The sequence below is a fragment of the Acomys russatus genome, chromosome 11 (genome assembly GCF_903995435.1).
Source record: "Acomys russatus chromosome 11, mAcoRus1.1, whole genome shotgun sequence".
NCBI classification, from domain to species: Eukaryota; Metazoa; Chordata; class Mammalia; order Rodentia; family Muridae; genus Acomys; species Acomys russatus.
The window spans coordinates 53,346,445-53,367,691 of record NC_067147.1 but is presented as its reverse complement, the minus strand read 5'-3'; the positions used below and the strand labels follow the sequence as shown (position 1 = coordinate 53,367,691).

The window sequence follows — 21,247 nt, the reverse complement described above, 5'->3', positions numbered from 1 at the left end:
AATCAGAGATTCAGAGCTCACCTTTCAGAAACAGACTCAGAAATCTGGGATTCACTTGAACTCAAAGCACAGTTGGCATAAGGGTTGGTAATGATCTTTAGGTGTCATGGGCATTTTCCTGGCTCACAGGAATGCCACAGCTGCCTGGATGGCTCAGTGAGTCTAAGGGGTGAGCTGGACATGATCGGCTGTCCTTGCTTGTGCTGTCCCACAGTAGGAACCATCACAAGCACTATCTACTCTACCCTTGCTATTCTATGCCTGGCTTCCACGAGTGCTTCTCTATTGAGAAGCCCAGAAGCCAGTGCAATGTGTATGAGCTGTAATCTAGGGGCAGAACTGGATGTTACATCTGCCCCTTGCCACACAGCCTCGAGGCATTCCAGGACGAAGTCTGGGGTTTTTGTTGTTTTGTTTTTAATATTTTATTTTCAAGATTTATTTTATGTGCCTTTAATCCCAGCACTCGGGAGGCAGAGGCAGGCAGATCACTGTGAGTTCAAGGCCAGCCTGGTCTACAAAGTGAGTCCAGGACAGCCAAGGCTACACAGGGAAACCCTGTCTTGAAAACAAACAAACAAAAAAAACAAAAAAAAACAAAAAAAAAAAATTTTTTTTTTCTTTATGTGAATGGGTGTTATACCTGCATGTATGTCTATGTGTGCAGTGCCCACAGAGGCCAGAAGGTCTCCTGGGAACTGGAGTTATAGTGGGTGCTGAGAATCAAACCCAGGTCCTTTGAAAGAGCAGTCAATGTTCTTTACGGTGGGCCATCATCACAGCCCCAAAATGTCTGTTTATTAAGGGCGTTGGTGATGGTTGAAATGACTTTTAGTAACATTTTTAGTATAAAGTGAGTTTATATCTCCTTTCTGGAAGCCTGGTATTTCATACAGTGATCTGATCACGCCTGGTCGTTTCTGGTGACAACAGCCACTGCCCAGGGCAGAGTGATGAAGGGACAGCCTCACTCCCCACGGAGCCTTCCTCTGGCATACCAGCACCATAGGGTTGCCAGAACTGCCCCAGCACAAGGAACAGAAGTCTGGTCAGGAGCCCATTCCACAGACGACCAGCGAGGAAGTGAAGAAGCCAGCTGCTCCCTCACAGGAAAGTCACTGGTCACGATAACTCTAGTTTCACCCCCTCAAAAAGGATGTACCCAGAAGCCGCAGAGTGCACTGTGCCTCTTTGGATTTTAAGGTTTTCTCTGTTCCCTTTCTCACTGAAGCAAGTCTTAGAACTAAGCTATACTGATGAGTGTCTAAAAGACACCAGCCCCATCCCTACCCTCAGCCTCATGTCTACAGACAGAGGACGAGGCCGGGAGCGGGCTGAGGAGGCTCCTATCATCTAGTCAAGAAACTCCAGCCTCGCCAGGACCTCTGAGGTGATGATGCTGACCAGCTGCAGCACAGGCAGACATGAATTCAAACATGGCCGGCGAGGGTATTATCAGGGTACAGTCTGGAGAAGCGGCCCAGGGTCCAGATGGGGAAGATGTTCCTGTAACTTGTGTAGCTGATGGCACAGGACTTGTTGAAGACCCCAGAGATGTTCTCCTGGAAGGACACAGAAAGACGAGCCGCTAAGAAGCTTGCCGCCGGATGGTGGTCCTAACTATCAAATTTCCCAGCCCCACGACAAGTCTGCTTGGGGAGAGCTGATGACCGAAGGGTAAGTAAGCAAAGAGAGGAACGCACAGGCTAGCTGCAATCCTACTCAGCTTTGGTCCCAGCTCAGAGACTATAGCTTGAAGAAAACATTCCTCCTTGGCCTAGTAGTCCCTAGTAATCCCCATAACCACAGGGACGCATGGAAACCATCTGCACATCTTGTCAGCGAGGGCCCACACACAAGAAGCACACGGTCGAGCTGAGGCTCTGCAGGAAGCTTCAAGTATCTAGTCCTTTCCCCGAGCCTGTTCTCTTTACAAATAGCAGAATGTGCTCAACACTCTAAGACCCAGCAACATATCTCAGATCTACAACCAGGACAAGCCTCCAGTTAGCAGTGTCCACAGCCCAGATCTCCAAAGCACCCAAGAGGAACACAGGCATAGGAAAGTGTGAAAACTAACGGGCAAGCTGGGTGTAGTGACGCACACCTTTAATCCCAGCACTCGGGAGGCAGAGGCAGGTGGATCTCTGTGAGTTCGACACCAGCCTGGTCTACAAAGTGAGTCCAGGACAGCCAAGACTACACAGAGAAACTGTCTCAAAAAACAAACAAACAAACAAACAAACAAACAAAAGAAAACTAACAGGCAAGCTGGAAATCAATGCTGGAACCACTACCCATGGCCCCTCCCACACCTGAGGCCAGTCTCCGTTGGGGAGCTGCTTCTCCAGCAGACATCTGATTCCTCTCTCCTGAGCAGTGATGTCGGGATGCCTGAGGGACAAGAAGACAGCCGTGAGCACACCTAGAGTGTGGCATAAACATGCATCCAGGAGAAGGACAACAAAATCTCCAAATACTATGACGATGATAGGTAAACCTCAACAACCAGAATACCTGAGGCTCCTGCCGTAATCTTCCCAGGAGCCCTGAGAAGCAGAGCGCGTGCAAGCATAGGGGTGGATAAGTGGGGCAACACTTCCTATAGACCCAATCCTGTCCCTAGAAGACATGGTTGTCATGGCAACACAGCTGCCACATGATGCTGTCAGATTCCCTAGAGGAAGCCAACCTTCATGCCTACTCTGCTATGTACTCTGATGCACCTCCTGGCAAGAGGGAGACACCAAAAGGACTGAGAGTTGACAGAAGCAAGGTCAGCAGTGGGGAACTGACTAGGAACAGATGCATGACTCTCCTGTTCTTGAGGTTCCTGTACACACTGACTAAGGGAATTTCAGGAAGCTCTCCAAATGGTCCAAGTGTACTGTGGCAACACAGACTAAAATAGCACATACACGTGTGTGTGTGTGTGTGTGTGTGTGTGTGTGTATACCCACACCTACGTAAACACATACATGCAAATACCCAAACACCTGAAAGTACATACACATGCATGTGTGTACCTATGGGCACTAGTGCAATACATGTGGCTTAATACGAGATATGGACACAAGAGACCAAAGGCATCAGCCTTGTACTCTCAACACTGAGACCTTGCTTTCACTCCACACTGGAAAGCAACTTCCACCACAGCCGGCCTCACTTGTTTCTCTCAGACACTCCACCCCACCCCCCACCCCCCAGCTTGCTCTGTCAACTAACTACCATGGATAGGTGGAGCATTTCCAAGAGGTAAGTCTCTGTGGGGCACGACTCAGCCAGAAGGCTGCCATTTAGCCAAGGAATAGGGTATGTGGCTTCTTACACTGCCCCCATCCAGTTACAGAAGAATAATGAACGGCTCAGTCCTGTGGCTACTTTCACCTCTTCCACCTTTGTATATACCCAGGCCACCTCATCAAAGTTGAGTGTCCCTAGTATACATGCCCTTACCTGACAGCCATCAAGCCCAGCAGGGCCCAGCAGGTATTGTGGACCTGGGACTTGGCACTCTGCACATACCGCCTTTGTTCACAAGACTCGAAGTCCTCCCCCCAGCCTCCATCTGCCATCTGCTGGGACAGGAGGAAGTTGCAGGCCTGAGACACTTCTGCACAAGCAGCCCTGTAGAGAGAGCATGAGACTTGAGACACCATGAATTGGGAGGATCTAAGCCCTCTATAGCCCACCCTGACAGGATGCCTGAGGGTCATAGGAGGGGCCTCCAAGGAGAGTGGACACAGCTGTGCATGCCTCACAGAGCTGTTGGGCACAGAGGAAAGCACTCTGCACCTTCACGCACATGCAGGCTGGCTATGTGGGCACACCGGACAGAGCCATGCATTGCATCCCTGGGCTGCATCTGGCTTAGCACAACATGCCTACACTCCAAGCCCACTAGACCTAGAAGCACTGGCTAGTGCAGCCAGAGACAAAGCTTGAATTAAGCCCTGTTTTCCTGAGTTTCTCAGTGTTTCTCTCACTGAGAATATGAGACAGATTTATAAGACTCTGAGGTAACCCCTAGCCAAGGCTTATGAGCCAAGAAAATATGTCCTTAGAAATTCCGTTTTCCTGAAATAGTGATATTATCTCACTGTTTAAAAATATTAAACAAGCTGAGCATGGTGGCACACGCCTTTAATCCCAGCACTCGGGAGTCAGAGGCAGGCAGATCCCTGTGAGTTCAAGGCCAGCCCGGTTTACAAAGCAAGTCCAGACAGCCAAGGCTACACAGAGAAACACTGTCTCAAAAAAAGAAAAACAAAAACAAATTAAACAAAATAAAATTGCAAAGGACAAAAGCTCCATGGCAGAGCATTACTGATCTGGTTAGTTTTACTGTCAACTTAAGAGAGACACCTGGGAAAGAGATCAGATGAAGACTGGGAGGGTCCAGCCCTCTGTGGAAGAGAGGAGATGAGCAGGGGTTTTCTCATCATTCTGTTTCAGTTCCTGCCCTAACCTCCCTCAAGGATTATGGCCTGCAAGTATAAGCCGAAAACAAACTTCTTCCCCAAGGTGCTTATGGGCAGTGTTTTATCACGGCCACAGGAAAGCAGGCCAGCACTGTTAGCGTGGCAATGCCCTCCCTTGCCATCAGCCTGAAGGCTGCACTCACCCGTCTTGGTAGGTATTCCCCATGCAAGCGAAAGCTTCCAGGCCAAACCAGCCGCCATAGGTGAAGCAAACCCCCCAGGACCTAGAGGGAGACAGAAGGGAATGTCAGACGTGGCCTTCATTCCAAGTGAGCGGGCGGGCCGTCTACACAAGTACTGGGACAACCTGGAGTAGAGAGGGCAGAGCTGGGATGGAGCATGGTGGTGCACCGCCTGCACTCCAGCACTGAGCTAACACAGGAGGACTGCTGATTTAAAACCAGCCTGAGACACACAGTGATCCTGTCTCACAAAATGTAAGGGACAGAGGAAAAGGATGGAGGGTGGGGAAGGGAGAGGGAAGAGGGAGGGAGGGACTTTGGCAGTTGCTAAAAGCCTTGGGTACAGACATCACCTGGCTCAGCCATGGCTTCCTCCAGTCAAGACACAAAAGAACTGCTCATGCCCACAACAAGGAGCATAATCCCATTTAGGGCCACAGAGCACTTCCAGTACGTAACCCAGCTGCCTCCTACAACACAAACTCTCGGCAGAATGAAAGGGCAAGCATCTGCCAAGGACCAGGACCTACCAGGAAGCCTGAGTCTCCCAGGAAGAAGGCAGGAAGGGCACATGTCCGCCCCTTCCACCAAGTGCCTACTCACCCCTCCCAGGAGCCGTCAGCTCTCTGCATCTTTCGGCAGAACTCCAGGCCTTGGCTGAGGGTCTCCCTGCAACACAAGCAGCCCAATGGCAGTGCAGACAAATCACAAAGCCTTCCCCAGTCCTGTCCACAGGATGCTCTCAGGAAAGGGAGAATGGCCTCCCTTCAAACAGATCAAGACAAGTGTTCAGAGGAGGGGTTGGGGGGAGACAGACAGACAGACAGACAGACAGACAGACAGACTTTGGAGATGAGGTCCACATTGGAAGGAGCTCTGAAAAGTAACAGAGCCATTGACCATAACTAGTGGCATGAGCCTGAACAAATCATATAAAATGAACTTGATTAAAACCAACAACAGGGCTGGAGAGACGGCTCAGCAGTTAAGAGCACTGCTGCTCATCCAGAGGTCCTGAGTTCAATCCCAGCAACCACATGTGGCTCCAACCATCTGTAATGAGATCTGATGCCCTCTTCTATCTGATATTCTGTCATGCAGGCATACGGTAATAGAATGCTTATATACATAAATAAATAAATCTTAAAAAAAAAAAAACCAACAACAACTACACTTGATATGGAGCCTGGTCCCCTTGAATCATTTATAGAAGTTTTCATTGTAGGGTAGAAAAATCTTTAGGCCTTTTACTTTCACAAGTGGGAAGCTCAGCCGGGCAGGGTCTTGCCCAGAGTGTGCCTCTCCTCGGGCTCCTGATCTCTCTCAGCACAGGCCTCGGCTCCTGGTGCTCGGTTCCCTCTTCAAACTGTGGCGTTCCTAGTCCTGCCCATTTGCTCTTTTCACTGTACACCTGCGTAAGAGCAATTACTAAGGCCACATGTTTGGCCTCAGGCAAGTTCTTAAAGTATCACAGGAAGGGTCTCTAGCCCGGTTGGTATAGTTGCTCCCGTCCTGAAGCTCTGGAGCTGGGCCTCCACGGTTGGCACAGTTCTCAGCACTGTCTTCCAGGCTCCTCCTAGGATGGTCCATCAAGCTCTGCTCACAGTGTTCAACTACTTTTCTAGACCAAAGTTACAAAGCCTTCCACATTCCTCCCCAAAAATGTACGGTTAGGTCTGCCACAGCAAGTTATCTTGGTACCAGCTTCTGTATTAGTTACCTTTCTATTGCTGTGATGAGACAACTTATGAAAGAAAGTTTAATTGGGCTTATAGTCCCAGAGGGTGAGACGGAGGCGTTGGACTGATGCTTCGTGGGGACAAGTGAGATCAGTCTGAATGCTATTAACTGAGCCATCTCTCCAAGTTTTATATTTTATGTGTATTATTATTTGTGGTGTGTGTGTGTGTGTGTGTGTGTGTGTGTGTGTGTGTGTGTGAACTATGGAACTCCTAGGAATGGGCCACCTCCCTAGAAGATGTTAACCAGGCCCCTTGAACCATAAGGCTACTGCCACTGTTGTTGGCCACAAAACAAAGCCAGATTGTCCCTACTGTTAAAGACACCATATGCTTTGGCAAAATGAGGCTAAGACGAAAGTAGAAACTCCTTCCTTGCTAGCTGGCTTTCACAATACTGAAGACAGCATGCAAGCTGTTGGGGCAGAACTGTCCCCACAGTCCAGCTCAGTTATGGGCCCTGCTTGTATACAGTATAAACCTGAGCTAAGATATATCCATTAATACAACAGTAACACAACACTAATACAATAGTATTTCCATGCAACTTTACTGTTTCTGCTGTGATGTTAAGGCTCCCTCCAGAGGAGGAAACTCACATGTGATACTATAAGCCAGGGCAAAGCTCGTGGCTAGGAAAAATCATAGGCCCCAGTGAGGAAGCCATTGCTATTTTTATTAAATAGGCATGATATGTCCCTTCTAAATGTTTGGGTTTATGCCTTACATTACTGTAGCCGTCAGCCTTCATCTGCCATGGAAGAAAACTTAATGGTGAGAGGTAAACCACAAAGACTCATAACAGGTCAAGCTCCTGAGACAAAAGTAATTGTTGCTATGTCATAATGGCCACAGATGGAGAAAGTGAATGGAGAATGCTGTGGCTGAGCTGTGGCCCCGTTCAGGCTGCCCTCACCTTCCTTACCTGATCTTCTGCCGCCCTGTGGTCTGGGAACTGGTCATGGAAATGCTTCAGTGCCTGCATCACTGCTGAGGTACACTCGACATACGTGTAGTCAATCATGATGTCACCTGGAAGGGAAGGAAGGAGGCACCCGAGCTCCACTAGGCCCAGAGCCAACAGTTTCAGGCCACAATGTAGTGAGCAAGAGTGTTGAAGCATGCAAGATGATAGCCCAAGATTAACCTGGGCAATATGGCCACAATGGGCAGAGTGAGACCTGCACACCTATGCTACAAGCCCAAAACAGCTGGGCTATTTCTACTGCCAATCTACTGCCTTCCCCCGCCCCCAAAACCGCATGTCTGACAGGTCAAAGAAGAGGATAATTAGAAGGCATGAGGGAAGGCAATAGCAGGTGTCAGAGTCAGCAAGCAGAGAGCCTGCTGACAGACTAGAACCTCAGTGACTATGCAAAGCCATGGCCCAGCATCCTTATGTCCTTACAAGTGCTGGAGTCACTGAGTGTATGCGGGGTGCATGGCAGCCTCAACACGGCACAAGGCCCTGTAGGTAAGCAGAAGAGTATTGGAACTTTAGGTTTCCATGGCCTGAGGCAGAACAATACAGGTGCTCTGTACTCTGGGGCTCGTAGAGGGCTCTGCATGGACCTGCTAGCATAGCAGGCCTGGCCTACACACCATGCTGCTAGGCAACATACTCACCAAAGACCTCTGAGGGTTCAGCAACTCCAGCAAATGCCCACCACGCTTAGTCTCATAGGTAGCAAATCCTCCATCAGGATTCCGCATGCTCAGCAACTGAAACAAAAGAGGAGGCCTGGAGAACTGAGCACACACGGCACAGTATGACTGCCAGAGCACCACAGGCCCCACAGGCCTGGCAACCAAAAGGACAGAAATGAGGGATAGTTTCATGCTTAGTAGGCGCCCGGTGCAGCTGCACATGTGGAGACAGACTCCAATGTCAGGCCAATACAGACCTCCTAGTAAATATACACAAGAGCAGATGTGGCTAAAAGGACTTTGCACAAAAATGAACAGACATTACCAGCTTTCCTCTGCATACCCAGCAGCCCACCAGCCCTCCCAAATGAGGAAGTCTCAGCATAAATATGGGCAGTTCCTTGAATCTTGTTCATGAGCTAACAAGAGAAGCCACAGGACCACAGCCTCCTTGTAACTTCTGGAACAGCCAGGCACCACTTTGTACAGCATGGAGCCCTATGCACATACCCAACTGAAGTTTCAAGAGTCTGTCCAATTGTTCCAAGTCCTAGGCTCTGATGACCTACACCCTGGCCTTAGTCTGCTAAGGAGGAAGCACAGAAGTGGGAGCACACATGAGATAGGGACTCACCACAGCCACAGCATCGCAAAGCCGCTCTCGGGGGATGTGCTCAGTGATGGAGGGACACTGCTTCTGCAGGAGCAGCACTGACTTCAAACCCTCGGCTGTGCAATCAGCAACAATCCAGCCACAGTCCAGTGTGCTGAAGGAGAAACCACCCTGCAGAGACAGAGTGCAACAGTGCTCCTTCCCAAAGAGCTGTAACAGCCAGTGCGAGGCCTATCCACCACCGCACGGGGCTACCTAAATCGGACATAGTTGAACAGACCTCAGCTTCAGCACGGAGACTACCTAGGACTTTGTACGCATCCTGAATGCCCTCAGCTCTCAGCAATAAGAAGTGATCTGGGGCTGAAACAGCAGCACAGGTGCCCCAGAGACCCCACTGTGGAAAGGCAGCAGCTAAGTCACTGTCTTGTTTCATCAGCCAGCACATATAAGCAGGCCCTTACAGCAAAAGAGACTGATCCTTAGACCCACTGCCTGGATCTCAGCACTCCAGCTCACTGTTCAGCTCTTAGCATCAGTGTGTGCTAGGTACCTGAACCACCCTAAAGCACGGCCACTGAGGTGCAGGCTGCCGCGGGGGATGATGAAGCCTCTGACATGAAAGGTCTACAGAGCAAGAAGCGGGAAAACCAACAAAAGCCCCTCCTCAAAGGGAAGGCAGCTGAGCTCTGGGCTTGAGTGGATTGCCCATACATACCTTGCGCATCTGGCGGTAATACTTCTTATAGTCAGGAAGGTTGTCTGGGACCTGTATAGCAGCAAGGAACATATGTGGAAAACAGAAACATGGTGGCACCTGGGACCCTGTGCTGCCATCTGAGAGCTGGATCTACTGCTGGCCACAGTTCAGCACAACATGACACCCATGAGACCCCATTGCCTTATCACTACTAGGAAATAAGATCATCCAGAGAGGGCTGAAACAATCTACTCCCCTGCCCTGCTGTCCTGAGCTGCATGACTCAGTGCAGTGAGAGAGCACGCAGGCCTGCATGTGCAGTGGCCCCACTCAGACGGCCTTCTAAAGGCCCATCACTCAGTGTTTGTCCTGCTATGGAAGACAGTACTGACTCAGTACTAACAGCCCTAGACAGACATGGACATCAACTACATGGAGGATCCTGAGGAAGCTGCATCCTAGTAGGATGAGAGGACCGGGGAATAGGGAATGAGGATCTAAACAGGAGGATGCTAGCGGGATCAGGCTGGAGGCGTGCCCTATGTCTGCAGCAGGCTACACAACGCGGTCCTAAACAGCAGTCTATGATTGGGGCTGTAGGTGGATATGGAAGGCAGGAAGGAGAGACACTGATCTGGCAAGACAGATGGCCTCTGGGTGGGCAGCCACTGGCTAGTATCAAGTGACTCTACTGGCCTGAGACACTTCAGAGATGCTAGGATGTGAACAGGCTGTGCATTCAAGGACATGACTCCTGACTGAGCCACAGGCTGGCTTTGGCCCTCTGCACAGTTGTCTGGGCATGAACAGGAATCACCAGGTAGTGATAAGCCACTGCGGGCCATGGCCAAGTTACTGTAGAATGACCAGGTGCACTTACATGGTGCAGGACAGGGCAGAACAACACAGAAACAACCTGAGAGAGCTAGCTTGGGGAGGCAGGACAGATGAGGAGGGCCATGGACTCACCTGTGAAAGCCGCAGGAATTCGTGAGCCTTCTGCAGGCAGGGTAAAACTCAGGTCTGTGGTGTACACCTGCCTAGGAGACAGCAGGACAGCAGTTGAGCCAATACCTCCAGTGTCCTGGCATCAACTTGCTGGCCCGCCCCTAACCCCAGAAAGTGACACATCTAAGAGATTTCTAGTGTTTCCTGATGTTCTCAGCGTTAAAGATAGAAAGAAGTGAGACATGAGTAAAGACTGGAATGGACACACCCAGAGAGTTACCAGGTCCTCCTACCTTAGGCAGCCCAACTTGGCCTAGGCCCTGGGCTGTCCAAATACGCCCTCAGGATTTCACTGCTCTCATCCCCACCTACAGAGAAATGGTCTTCCTCTCTAGCTCAAGTAGCAGTCAATGTTCTAAAAGGCTCAGGCCCACCCAGGTCAGGCTCCAACCACCCTACCACTCACTCCCTAGGCTTGCTTCTCAAAGCCTAACACAGTTTAGCACCCCGGCTGCCAAGGATTATCACCAGGTGACTGGAAGCTAGGCAAATGAGGAACTCAAGGGGCAGAAGGCATGGCACCATTTCTTTATTCTCTCATGTATCGTTTCTCTCAGGGTACATACGTAGCTCACACACACAGGAGGATTAGGTGGGGGTTGCACAGAGAACACAGCCACATACCTCCAACAGTGCTTGGATAGCAAACGAGGTATCCCAGATCTGTGACCCATTGGTGCCCTGTTCACAAAGAATGAGCTGTTATAGCAACCCCATCCACTGACCCCCAGGATCCAGGGGTGTCTGTCAGAGATACGCAGCTAATACTCTGTACCAGATTCTGAGCCCTGTGCTGACAAAGGCCTGAAAGAATACAGTCATGCAGGCAGACGTGGGTAAATAGAGCATCACCCTCCTGTACAGGCCCCCAAAGAACATATCTAGAACATATCCAGGACCATATGGTCCCCTGAAAGCTCCTGCATACTCCACTGACAGCAGGGTACCCCAGCCATGGGATACCCAGAAACAAAGTCCTTTCATTTCCAAGTATGCTTGAGGTGGCAGAGAGCCAACTGACACATTTCTATGGGCCTTATAGAGCAAGGAAGGTCCACCTCAAATCCCACCCTGGAAGACTGGTTTCCTGAACAACACTGCTGGGTCTAGTGAAGGAAATGGATGATCAAATCCACAGTGGGTTCTGTTCTCTAGTTTTAGGAATCTCTAAATATCTGACAGAAAACCCAGCTCTCAATCCCACATGATGATCACAGACCCTAAGCGCTCTCGTGGCTCCTTGGGGGCCAAAGATCCCAGCCAAACACCTGACCAAAAAGAAGCATATCTACTGTCCACCTTTGGCCAGAGCCCTAGAAGGACCGAGGGGAAGGCAACTACTTCCTCCTGCTCTGCACAACTACAGGGGCCACAGAAAGGAACAGTCTTCAGGCCTGAAGGCTCCTCCTGTAATAGTGGCTCCAGAGAGCAGTCTCAAGGGCTACCTCAGCTCATGAGACAGAGCACACAGCTCCTAGTGACACCAGCCAAGCCTCCAGATGGCCTCGCCAGAGAGGTGCCTTAGCACCCAGAGCCACTTCTCCATCACAGTAATAGGATGAAGGTCTCTGTGGGTCTGAGGCAAGCCTGGATCTGTCAGGGTTTAATCCACCTGATGAAGGACTGCAGATGGAGATGTGAGACCAGGAGGTGACCACTGCCCCACAGACATGAGGACCACAGTGTAACTCAGTCCCTCCTCCTCTTTACTGCAAGAATGGTATTGGGGAAGTTACTTTTTTATTTTTCATGATTTCTCACCTTTGCTCCATTTTTTTTTTTTTTTTTTTTATTTACAAATGGGCTCTTTCTTTATAACACTGTCTGGCCTCAAACTTCCTGCTTTAACCAACTGAGTGATAGTACTACAGGCAAGTCACACTATGCCTGACTCACAATAAATCTAAGAGAATTAGAAGCAAATAAATAAGCAGAGAAGATTACAAAGAGAGCCAGCAGCCTCAATTCTACAGCCCTTACCTGCATTTTCATGCCATCAAGGCCCAGCCTATGGGGATAAGAAAAGATTATGTCAGGGCATAGGTAAAAGCTGGAATTACAGCTGTCCATAGGAGGCACACACAAGCAAAAGAGCAGCAGATCTCCCCTGGGAGCATCCTTCCCCACCTCCCCTTGATGTTGATGTCAGTGCTGCCCAGCTGGGTTCACAAGCACAAGGGCTACGTTCAGCAGGAACGAGACTGGCCTGTGCCAAAAGCTTCTCCAGCCAGGTCTGCTTTGCTGTCCTCATCTCACACCATACCACCAGAGAGAAGATGGCCTCTATGAGCACAGGGCTTCCTGCTATGGCCCCTGTGACAGTCCCCACCTTGGACATAATCCAGGGCTGACAAACCTCTTGTCCATCAGCCTTCCTCACAACAATCTAAGACTGCCCCCAGGCTCCAGGAATCGCCCATGGTTACTGCTAGGTAAGAAATCTTCCCAAAGACAACCTAACTGGCAGTGCTTCTGATTCCATATAATATTCCCAGAAGCTTGACAGTCTGGCACCCCTAACTAGATGAGGCATAAAGGCCCAGCATTACCGCTGCGTGTCTACAGTCAGCACTTAATCACACTCACCAGAGGTAATCTGGAATCCTAGAGACATGCTCCTGGAAGGCAGGGGAGGATGGCCCATCCACTGACCAACGAACAAGCATGTTGATGGTTTTTGAGATCTGCAGGATATATGGCCATCAGGACCCACGCAACTTTACCCTGGGGCAGGGCCCCGTCTGTTCTAATAGGAGCTTCTTAAGAGCTCATTAAGCACATTCATGTCCCTAGACATGATTCAAACTGAAGCTAATATGCTATTCAAGATTCTGGGCCAACTCAGGGTGTGACAAAGAAGGACCAAGAGCCCACAGAGACAGGGGAGGAAGCTCAGTGCTAGCTGGTTTTTCCAGAGAAACTATGAACAACCCACCTTAGTACAGGAGCCCACATCCTGATTGCTTCTCATCTATGTGAAGAGCTCTCTTGCTAGGTCTCCACTAGCTCCAGCCAGTATGACCTGACTACTGCTGTGTGCTCCTTGAGATCCCCAAGCATGTGTACACTTGGCCAGACTCAGGAATCTCCCAGAAAGAAGGGAGCACGGCAATCCTGTTGTTTTCATTGCACTCCTAGGCACCCCTAAATCTTATGTAAGGGGTAGAAGGTGAATTATCTAGGGCGGGATCTGTGAAGAGTAAGGGGGAAAACCACCCCACCCAGTTGGCCAGAGAGCTCAGGAAGTTGTCTTCCAGGACCTTTAAACAAGAGCCAGACAGGGCAACAGGAGGAAAATGAACACAGGCGGTGCTTCAGATCCATTGACCTAAATGGAGATGTGCCAGGATGTAGGAAGTAAGCCTGCCTCGTTCCTAGCTCCTAGGGCATCTGACAGGACCTCACTGCCACCAAAGCTGCTCCAGGTACCAGGGGATGGGGACACTGACCGGGCCGATGCTGATGCACTTAGTGAACTGATCATCCGCTGCAATGTGTTCATAAAGCATCGTGATGGCCCACTGCCGCAGGCTGGTACTGTGGAAACGCTCATACAGGTTGAGGAGGCCTGCAGGGGAGAAGGCATCAGTGGACACCCAGCAACAGGAGAAATCCCTGGCACTCCTGGCCAGGCTGTGTCCTGTTCCTTCAGACGGGAATGGTCCTACACAGAACAGCATCTGGACCGCTCTTCTCCCCTGCCATCCCTCCTCCCACTCACTCTGCCTCATCTGTGATTGCTCCTTCCCATCTAGGAAGGCCTGCTTCATACCTCCCACCATGGCTGCCATGCCCAGGCCATGCTGAGGGGTATTACCAAACAGCAGTTGGCCCTGGTTGGGGACAGCAAAAAAATTATGTCTTTCCACTCCTACTCCAGGGCCCAGCACAGAGGTCATTTATTGCATGAATGAATTGACGTGAAGAAAGGAGCAACATCTTAACTGTGTGTTACCCAAGCTGTCCCAACCCTCGGGAGGCACCCACCATACACCACATGCAGCAGCCAGCTGTGTGGCGTGTACAGCTCATCAGGAGACACGTTGTTCTTCTGTGCCGGCCAATCGATGTTGGCATAATCCTCCACATAGAGCTCCTAAAGGGCAGGGGACACCTGAGTGCCTAGCAGAAGCAACAGTCATGCCTCTCAGACACAGAGAATGGACTACTTCTGGCTGGGAGTGGTCTGTAGCTGCACACTCTCAGGGTTCCAGGTCACATCCTCCTTCCTCAGGGGTAGGGACACCCAGTGAACTACCACTACAGGGTGAGAGGGAGGCCCAGCTATTTCGGTTACACCAGGGCTAATCTGAGAAGCTGTCCCAGCCCTAAGAGCCTGAGTCCTACTCTAGGGCAAATCCTGTTCCCAAAGTCCATCTCAGGGCTATTTCCCAAGAACAAAAACTGCAAGCATAGGCCATGGCTGTAGCAAGTCCCATGGGGACACTGAGCAGCGGCAGATGCCTTTCCCACAGCACAGATCCCTCTGAGAAGTTTACATTTGATTACAGGTGAGAAGGCAGGGACTCCTCGGGACCCGAGTATTGAGAAGCAGTTACACTCCAGAGGCCCAAGCCCTCAAAGGCTGTGTGCCATCTCCTCACAAGGTCCCTAGGGAGCATAAGGCTTACCTGGCGGAGGCTCTGAACCAGGGGGTCGTCCTCTAAGGCAGTTAGCCGAGTGGCGTAGCAGTAGCTCATGGGCAGATAGACCTGCCGGCAGTGACACCAGAGAGTGGAGGGGTGTGCAGGCACCCACTCAGGAAACAGCCTGGAAGAGACAGGCTGTGTCAGCGGGACAAAGACCATAAGCCTACACTATTAACACCCCTGAGGTCTGGGACCCTTCCAAGTATCAACACTGATGCTACTGTGAGTACATTCATCCGTGCTTGTGCACACTTGCATTCTACATCTAATGGCAAATGACCATGGAGTTTGTGTTCCACATATGTGGAGCCCTTCAGTGTGGGGACACAGATCAGCAGCCCTAGGCTTTAGCATCCCACTCTACCCTGACAAGGCTTTCCTCTGCCTGCACCTCCCTCAGCAAGTCTAGCATCTAGCCAGGAGAGCTGCCAGTGATGGACCACTGGATGTTAGCATAATTCTAGTCTATCTCCTTACTCAAGTAACAGTACCCCCACCCCACAGGTGGATAGCTCCCTCCACGCCCCTCACTGGTTCAGGCATTTGCCATATCCCCACTCACCCAGGCTGTAGAGCAAAGTCTTTTAGCTCTTGTTCTAGGACCCTGCTGTCCTCTCCCAAGTGGCCCCTCACATCCCATATTTCTGCATATGAAAGTTATCTACCACAGGGACCTTCAGCTCTGCTTCAGGAGGATAGCAGGCTCTGCCTGAACTCTGTATAATTTTGGGGATCTTACCTCCCAGTATGTGTAATCTGGGAGCAAATTATATATGCATTACATATGGGGCCAATGCTTTTAAGATATTGACAAAACAGGAAAAGACACTGAGCACAGATTTCAGCTAGTGAGAAATAAGAATGGACTCTGCTGAGTAAACATTGGGAAAAAAACAAAAACAAAATTTAAAGATACACATGGAAGTGTTCATTGGTGAAATATATCTGGGACTTCCCAAACATTTACCACAAATCAGCTAAGAAAAAGAGATGCAAAGATGGGGGAGGCTCTTCCCTTTACTCCTGTATATGCTCCAAGGTTTTGTAATTACCAGGTATGATCTGTTGTCTCACAAAGCCCAAGCCACACAACAGGTTCTGTAATTGCCTTACAGGGCCCCACCTGCTACAGACCTGGGTGCTTGATGCCTTGCTTTTGCCTAAAAGAAAATGCCCTCCCTATACATCTGTAGAACACATGAAGAGACTCTAGTGAGATGCTAATGCGCCCCATTAGGTCCCATCAATGTACAAGAAGGCAGTGCAATAGGCAGAGACATACCACATCTCAGGGAAGAGGGTGTTGAGTCCTTCCCAGCTATAAACATTCAGGATGGCCAGCCAGAACTTCCCCCAGGATGGGATGGCCACTGCACCACCTGGAAAGAGAGGGAAAGGTTTGCTATCATTACGTATGAATAGTGGTTTGCAGCTTTTGCTTGTGTCCCTTCTTGTATGAATTAAAGGTCAGCGTGTCATGGGTCCTATAACTCCCTGATGAGAAGTCATGTTCCTCAGCTGCCCAGGACACCACAGCCACTGGGTAGAAACAGCAGCCAGGAACCTCCAGAGAGCTGTTTACAGCCCCTGTCCCCAAGAAGAAGCACATGAGGGAGGCTACCTGTGCAGGTAGCTCAGGGAGGAAATGGTATGAGCCTGGAGAAGGAGGGAAGCAGGAGGCTGTTTGGGTGCTCTTGCTCCAACATGACCAAGCTACACATCTGTGTATTTCCGTTCAGCAGACAGCCTGGCACACATGGCTCCAGCAGTCTAACATGCATGCCCCTACCAAGCAATACTTAGTCTTTTGTGCAGCTCATGGCAATGCTGACTTACACATATCTTATGAGTTCTGTCCTAAATCCAAGTGTGTCAAAGTCAGAAAGACTGAGAAAGCCACTAGTTAAAGCATGAAGCAAGTGCATCCTCCTCTGGGCGAGCATTAGAACAAGAGAGCAACAGGACAGAGCGTACATGACCAATAATATCAGGGGTTGATGATGACTTACTTAATCACAAGATTGTAGAACGTCATATGCATACAGAACACTTCACCTAGCCTGGGGAGCCAGAAAGAAATCCTGAAGGAGTGAAATTTATTATACATTGGAAGTACAAAGAGGAGTTACCAAGACAGCATAGTGAATGTGGAAAGTGGGCTGAGAGGGTATAGTGCATGGGAGCCCTGAGGCAGGAAGCCACTCTGACAAAGTGAAAGCATGTAGCAAAGAGTGAGATAGGAGTGAGTGCAGGTCTTGGAGAGGCAGGGTACAGGACCACAGGAGGGGCTGCAGAATAGCAATGCAAGATAAGCTTTGTTCTAAGAGCAGCAGGAGCCATGGAGCCTGCTGAGGGCTGGAATGGTCTTTAAAGCCCACAGGTGAGGAGAGAAGTAACTGTGCCCAGGCTCAAAGATGACAAGGGTAGAGGCTGAGCAGAACCCTCTCACTGGGGATGCTAACCTGTATCTCAGCTGCCTCTAAAAGGCACACTTCATGGACTGTCCCACAAGCACTATATTAGCATGTTGCTTTTAAACTTTTACCAATTTCATAAAGAGAGCAGAATGTAAAAAACCAAATTAGGGGCTGGAGAGATGGCTGAGAGAGGTTAAGAGCACTGATTGCTCACCCAAAGGTCCTGAGTTCAATGCCTGGCAATCACATGGTGGCTCACAACCATCTACAATGAGATCTGCTGCCCTCTGTACGTGCAGACAGAACACTGTATACATAATAAATAAATAAATCTTTAAAAAACCAAATTGTTCTGAGCTTAGGATATAGCTTAATTGGTAGAATGCTCCTCTAGCAGGCACAAAGCCCCAAGTTCAATCCCCAGCTTTACATAAACCAAGCATCGTAGTGCATGCCTGTAACCCCAGCACTCAGGAGGTAGAAGCATGGGGATCACAAGTTCAAGGCCAAGCTTGGCTACATAGTGAGTTCAAGGCTAATCTCAGCTACATAAGACCCTGTCTCAAACAAACAAACAAAACAACAAAACAAAACCACTCAAGTTGCAGTTAGGCTAAGTGGCAAAGGCACTGGCCACACAAGCCTGGTAACCTGAGTTTGATCCCTGGATCTCAGGTAAAAGTGAAGAGGAAAGAATCAACTCCACAAAGCTGTCCTCTGACCTCTTCATGTAAACTGTGGCATAAACACACACACACACATACACACACACACACACACTGTACACACACATCACAAAAACACACACACCAGTTAACTTATTAAGAAATAGTAAAGTTAGGGCTGTAGAGATAGATACTGCTCTTGCAGAGGACATGAGTTCAATTCCCAGAACCTACTGGCAGCTAGCAACAGTATCTGTAACTTCAGTTCCAGAGAATATGATGCCCTCTTCTAGTCTTCCTGGACACTGCATGCATATGGTGCACAGACAATCATGCAAGCAAAACCACCTATACACATAAAAATAAGTCTTTTAAAAATAGTTACAAATAATAATAGTGATTAATAATACTGTTAGACAGTTCAACAGTTTCCACCTATTCGTGTGTTTTTCTGAGTCTTTCAACTAAAGGTGCAACTTACTAACTCCCATTCACAAGAGCTCATGATCAGCAAGACACAAACCCACGGCTATGCAGGACATACCTTTTTTGTGAAGAATATTCCGAGCGCGGACAAGGTCAGGATCATCAGGCCCAATCCCCAGGATTCTGAGAGCCACATAGTTCAGGGCAGTCCCAAACACTGTGGACTTGTCCTCAATGTGCCTGATGGAAGTATGAGACTGGTGGGAAAGGGGCTTCTGTCATCTGTCACTATATCTAAGAAATAAAACAATACTGACAGCTGGGCATGGGAGACAGCTGGGGCCTATAATCCCAGCACTCGGGAGGCAGAGGAAGGCAGATCACTGTGAATTCAAGGCCAGCCTGGTCTACAAGGCAAGTCCAGGACAGCCAAGGCTACACAGAGATACCCTGTCTCAAAACACAAAACAATACTGGCCATGAAATCTGCCTAGAAAAGACTGCTGTTAAGACCTCACAGGAACAGGAAGCATGGCTCAGGGATGCCCAGGGAAAGTTTAGTTCATCCACAGGAGATACCCAATTGCTCCAAAACCACCTGGGCAGAGCCCGCCCTAGGAAAGCAGGTTGAGAAGGGCTGTGGGCCCCCACATTTGCTGCCGTCTCTGGTGCCTCCAAAATTGTAAAATATGATGGCTTTATAAAAGTGGCATGTGAGCCTCAAAAGGCTCCCACCCCTGAGACCCATTCACAACCTCAGAGGTAAAACCGTGGCCAAGCTGCACATAGGTACCAGCCTACTCTCCTCCGGCCAGGCTTTCACCCACCCTACCCTAGGTCCATGGCTACAGTCACTCCACTGCTCAACAGCTGCCTTCAAAGCCAAATGTGAGCAACATAAAAACACATGCAAGCACACACATGTACATATGTGCAGTTGGGCATACTCACAGGCCCCAGCCGCCATCAGGGAGCTGCACTGACCGCAGGTACCGCACCATCTCCTCTTTGTATCCAGCTGGCAGTGGGATGTGTGACACGTGACACGTAATCAGGAGACCTGTGGGATGAGAAGGATGTACCACACTAGGAACAGGTACTATGTTCTCTCTGACAGAGCTGCCCTGAGGCTTTCCTTCCCACGCAATCAAGGCCAGGAAGACCGTTCTTCCTAGGCCTCCCACAAGTGCCCTGAAGGACTAACTTTAGCACCTGCTTGGGACTGACATACTAAAATGGTAACCCTGGGCAGGATATAGTTTTTGTCTGTTAGTTTGTTTGGTTTTTTATGGTTTCAAAACAGGGTTTCTCTGTGTATCCTGAAACTCACTCTGTAGACCAAGCTAGCCTTGAACTCAGAAATCCATGTGCCTCTGCTTCCCAGGCTCTGGGATTAAAGGCATGCACCACCACCGCCCAGCTACGAGAATAGTAATTGCTTAGATTGTACTGTTCTGTTTTATAAACTTTTTACACATATGTGCTACTTTGAAAATATAAGGAGAGATGATACTACACAAGACACCTTCGTTCTGAGCTTGGTCTTCAGGTGCACAGCTCCTATCCTCATCACCCACAGAGCAGATGCATATCATATGCCCATGGCGTGGCATCAGAAGGGCATCATAGGGCCGCTACTACGGAAACAAATCTATCATCATAAGAATTCAGGCTACTGAGATAGAAGAGCTAAAACTCAATGAGGAAAAGGGTCTTGATGGATGAATATGGGTTCCTTTAGGGAAACACTGTCAGGGTGCAGAGTCTTGCTCAGCCAAACTAGATCAGAGACTAATGTGTTCAAATGCAACTCTCCTACCACTCAGCAACCTGCACCTGTGCTTTCCCTGACAGAACCCCCTCAGCCTCCCTTTGACAGCAAGTTCACAAGAGATATCGTAGTTCTCAGACTGCACACGCATGGATACCAACTCCTCACCCAAAACCTTGCTTCTCCACAGTACACTGGCACTGGCAGGGCCTCCTACCTAGAGGGCCCTTTCTAGCTCGCTCTGAGATTCAAGAGCACCCATCCCCTTCTCCTAAAGAGTCCTTTTTTTCCATTATTAGGGTACTTGCCAGTCTACCCCGGGATATCTGTGCTTCACACACTGCCCCCCAATCCTGGCTGCAGAATGACTGGGATATAGGCCACCCTCCTTTGGGAGCTTTTCCAATAAGCTCCTGTGTTTTAACCAGCTTGACCAGGGTAGATCGATCACCCCAACCCTATCCCCCCACAACGCACCCCGACAATCCAGAACAGCCTTCCCCTGGAGTTGAAGTAGCATGCACCTACCTGGCAAGAGGAAGAGTGGACCACCGTAATCACCCGCCCAGTGTCCATCCTCAGCCTGCAGCTTGGCATAAAATGTCACCCATTCAAGGCCGCCTCGTGGGCTGTTTGAGCTTTAGGTAAGTCCTTGAAATAACTCCCTGCAAAGGGAGAGAAAAGATGAGAGTTGAGGGTGCCTGCTGCCCCAAGGACCCTTCATCATTAACAATCCAAGTCAAGGGGCTGGAGAGATGGCTCAGTGGTTAAGAGCACTGCCTGACTTTCCAGAGGACCAGGGTTCAATTCCCAGCACCCACATGGCAGCTCACAACTGTCTGTAACTCCAAGATCTGACACCATTACACAGACATACATGCAGGCAAACACCAATGCGCATAACATAAAAATAAATTTTTAAAAATCCAAGTCAAAATAGTGATCTAAA

At 49.6% G+C, this 21,247-nt stretch overlaps 1 protein-coding gene across 3 annotated transcripts in view; it reads right to left on the bottom strand.

The window, feature by feature from the left end:
• Positions 1-955: 955 nt before the first annotated feature.
• The window catches only part of Lss (lanosterol synthase), a 93,880-nt gene continuing 73,588 nt past the window's right edge, over positions 956-21,247 (bottom strand). The window contains exons 18-22 of one of the 3 annotated variants that reach the window (XM_051153266.1): positions 5,267-5,332; positions 4,625-4,705; positions 3,457-3,627; positions 2,316-2,394; positions 956-1,562 (exon numbers count right to left, since the gene is read on the bottom strand). In XM_051153266.1, coding sequence (XP_051009223.1) covers positions 1,431-1,562; positions 2,316-2,394; positions 3,457-3,627; positions 4,625-4,705; positions 5,267-5,332 — 529 coding nt within the window. In that variant the 3' untranslated portion in view covers positions 956-1,430. The remainder of the gene's footprint in view (positions 1,563-2,315; positions 2,395-3,456; positions 3,628-4,624; positions 4,706-5,266; positions 5,333-21,247) is intronic. The other 2 variants (XM_051153268.1, XM_051153267.1) reach the window with 2 other exon arrangements.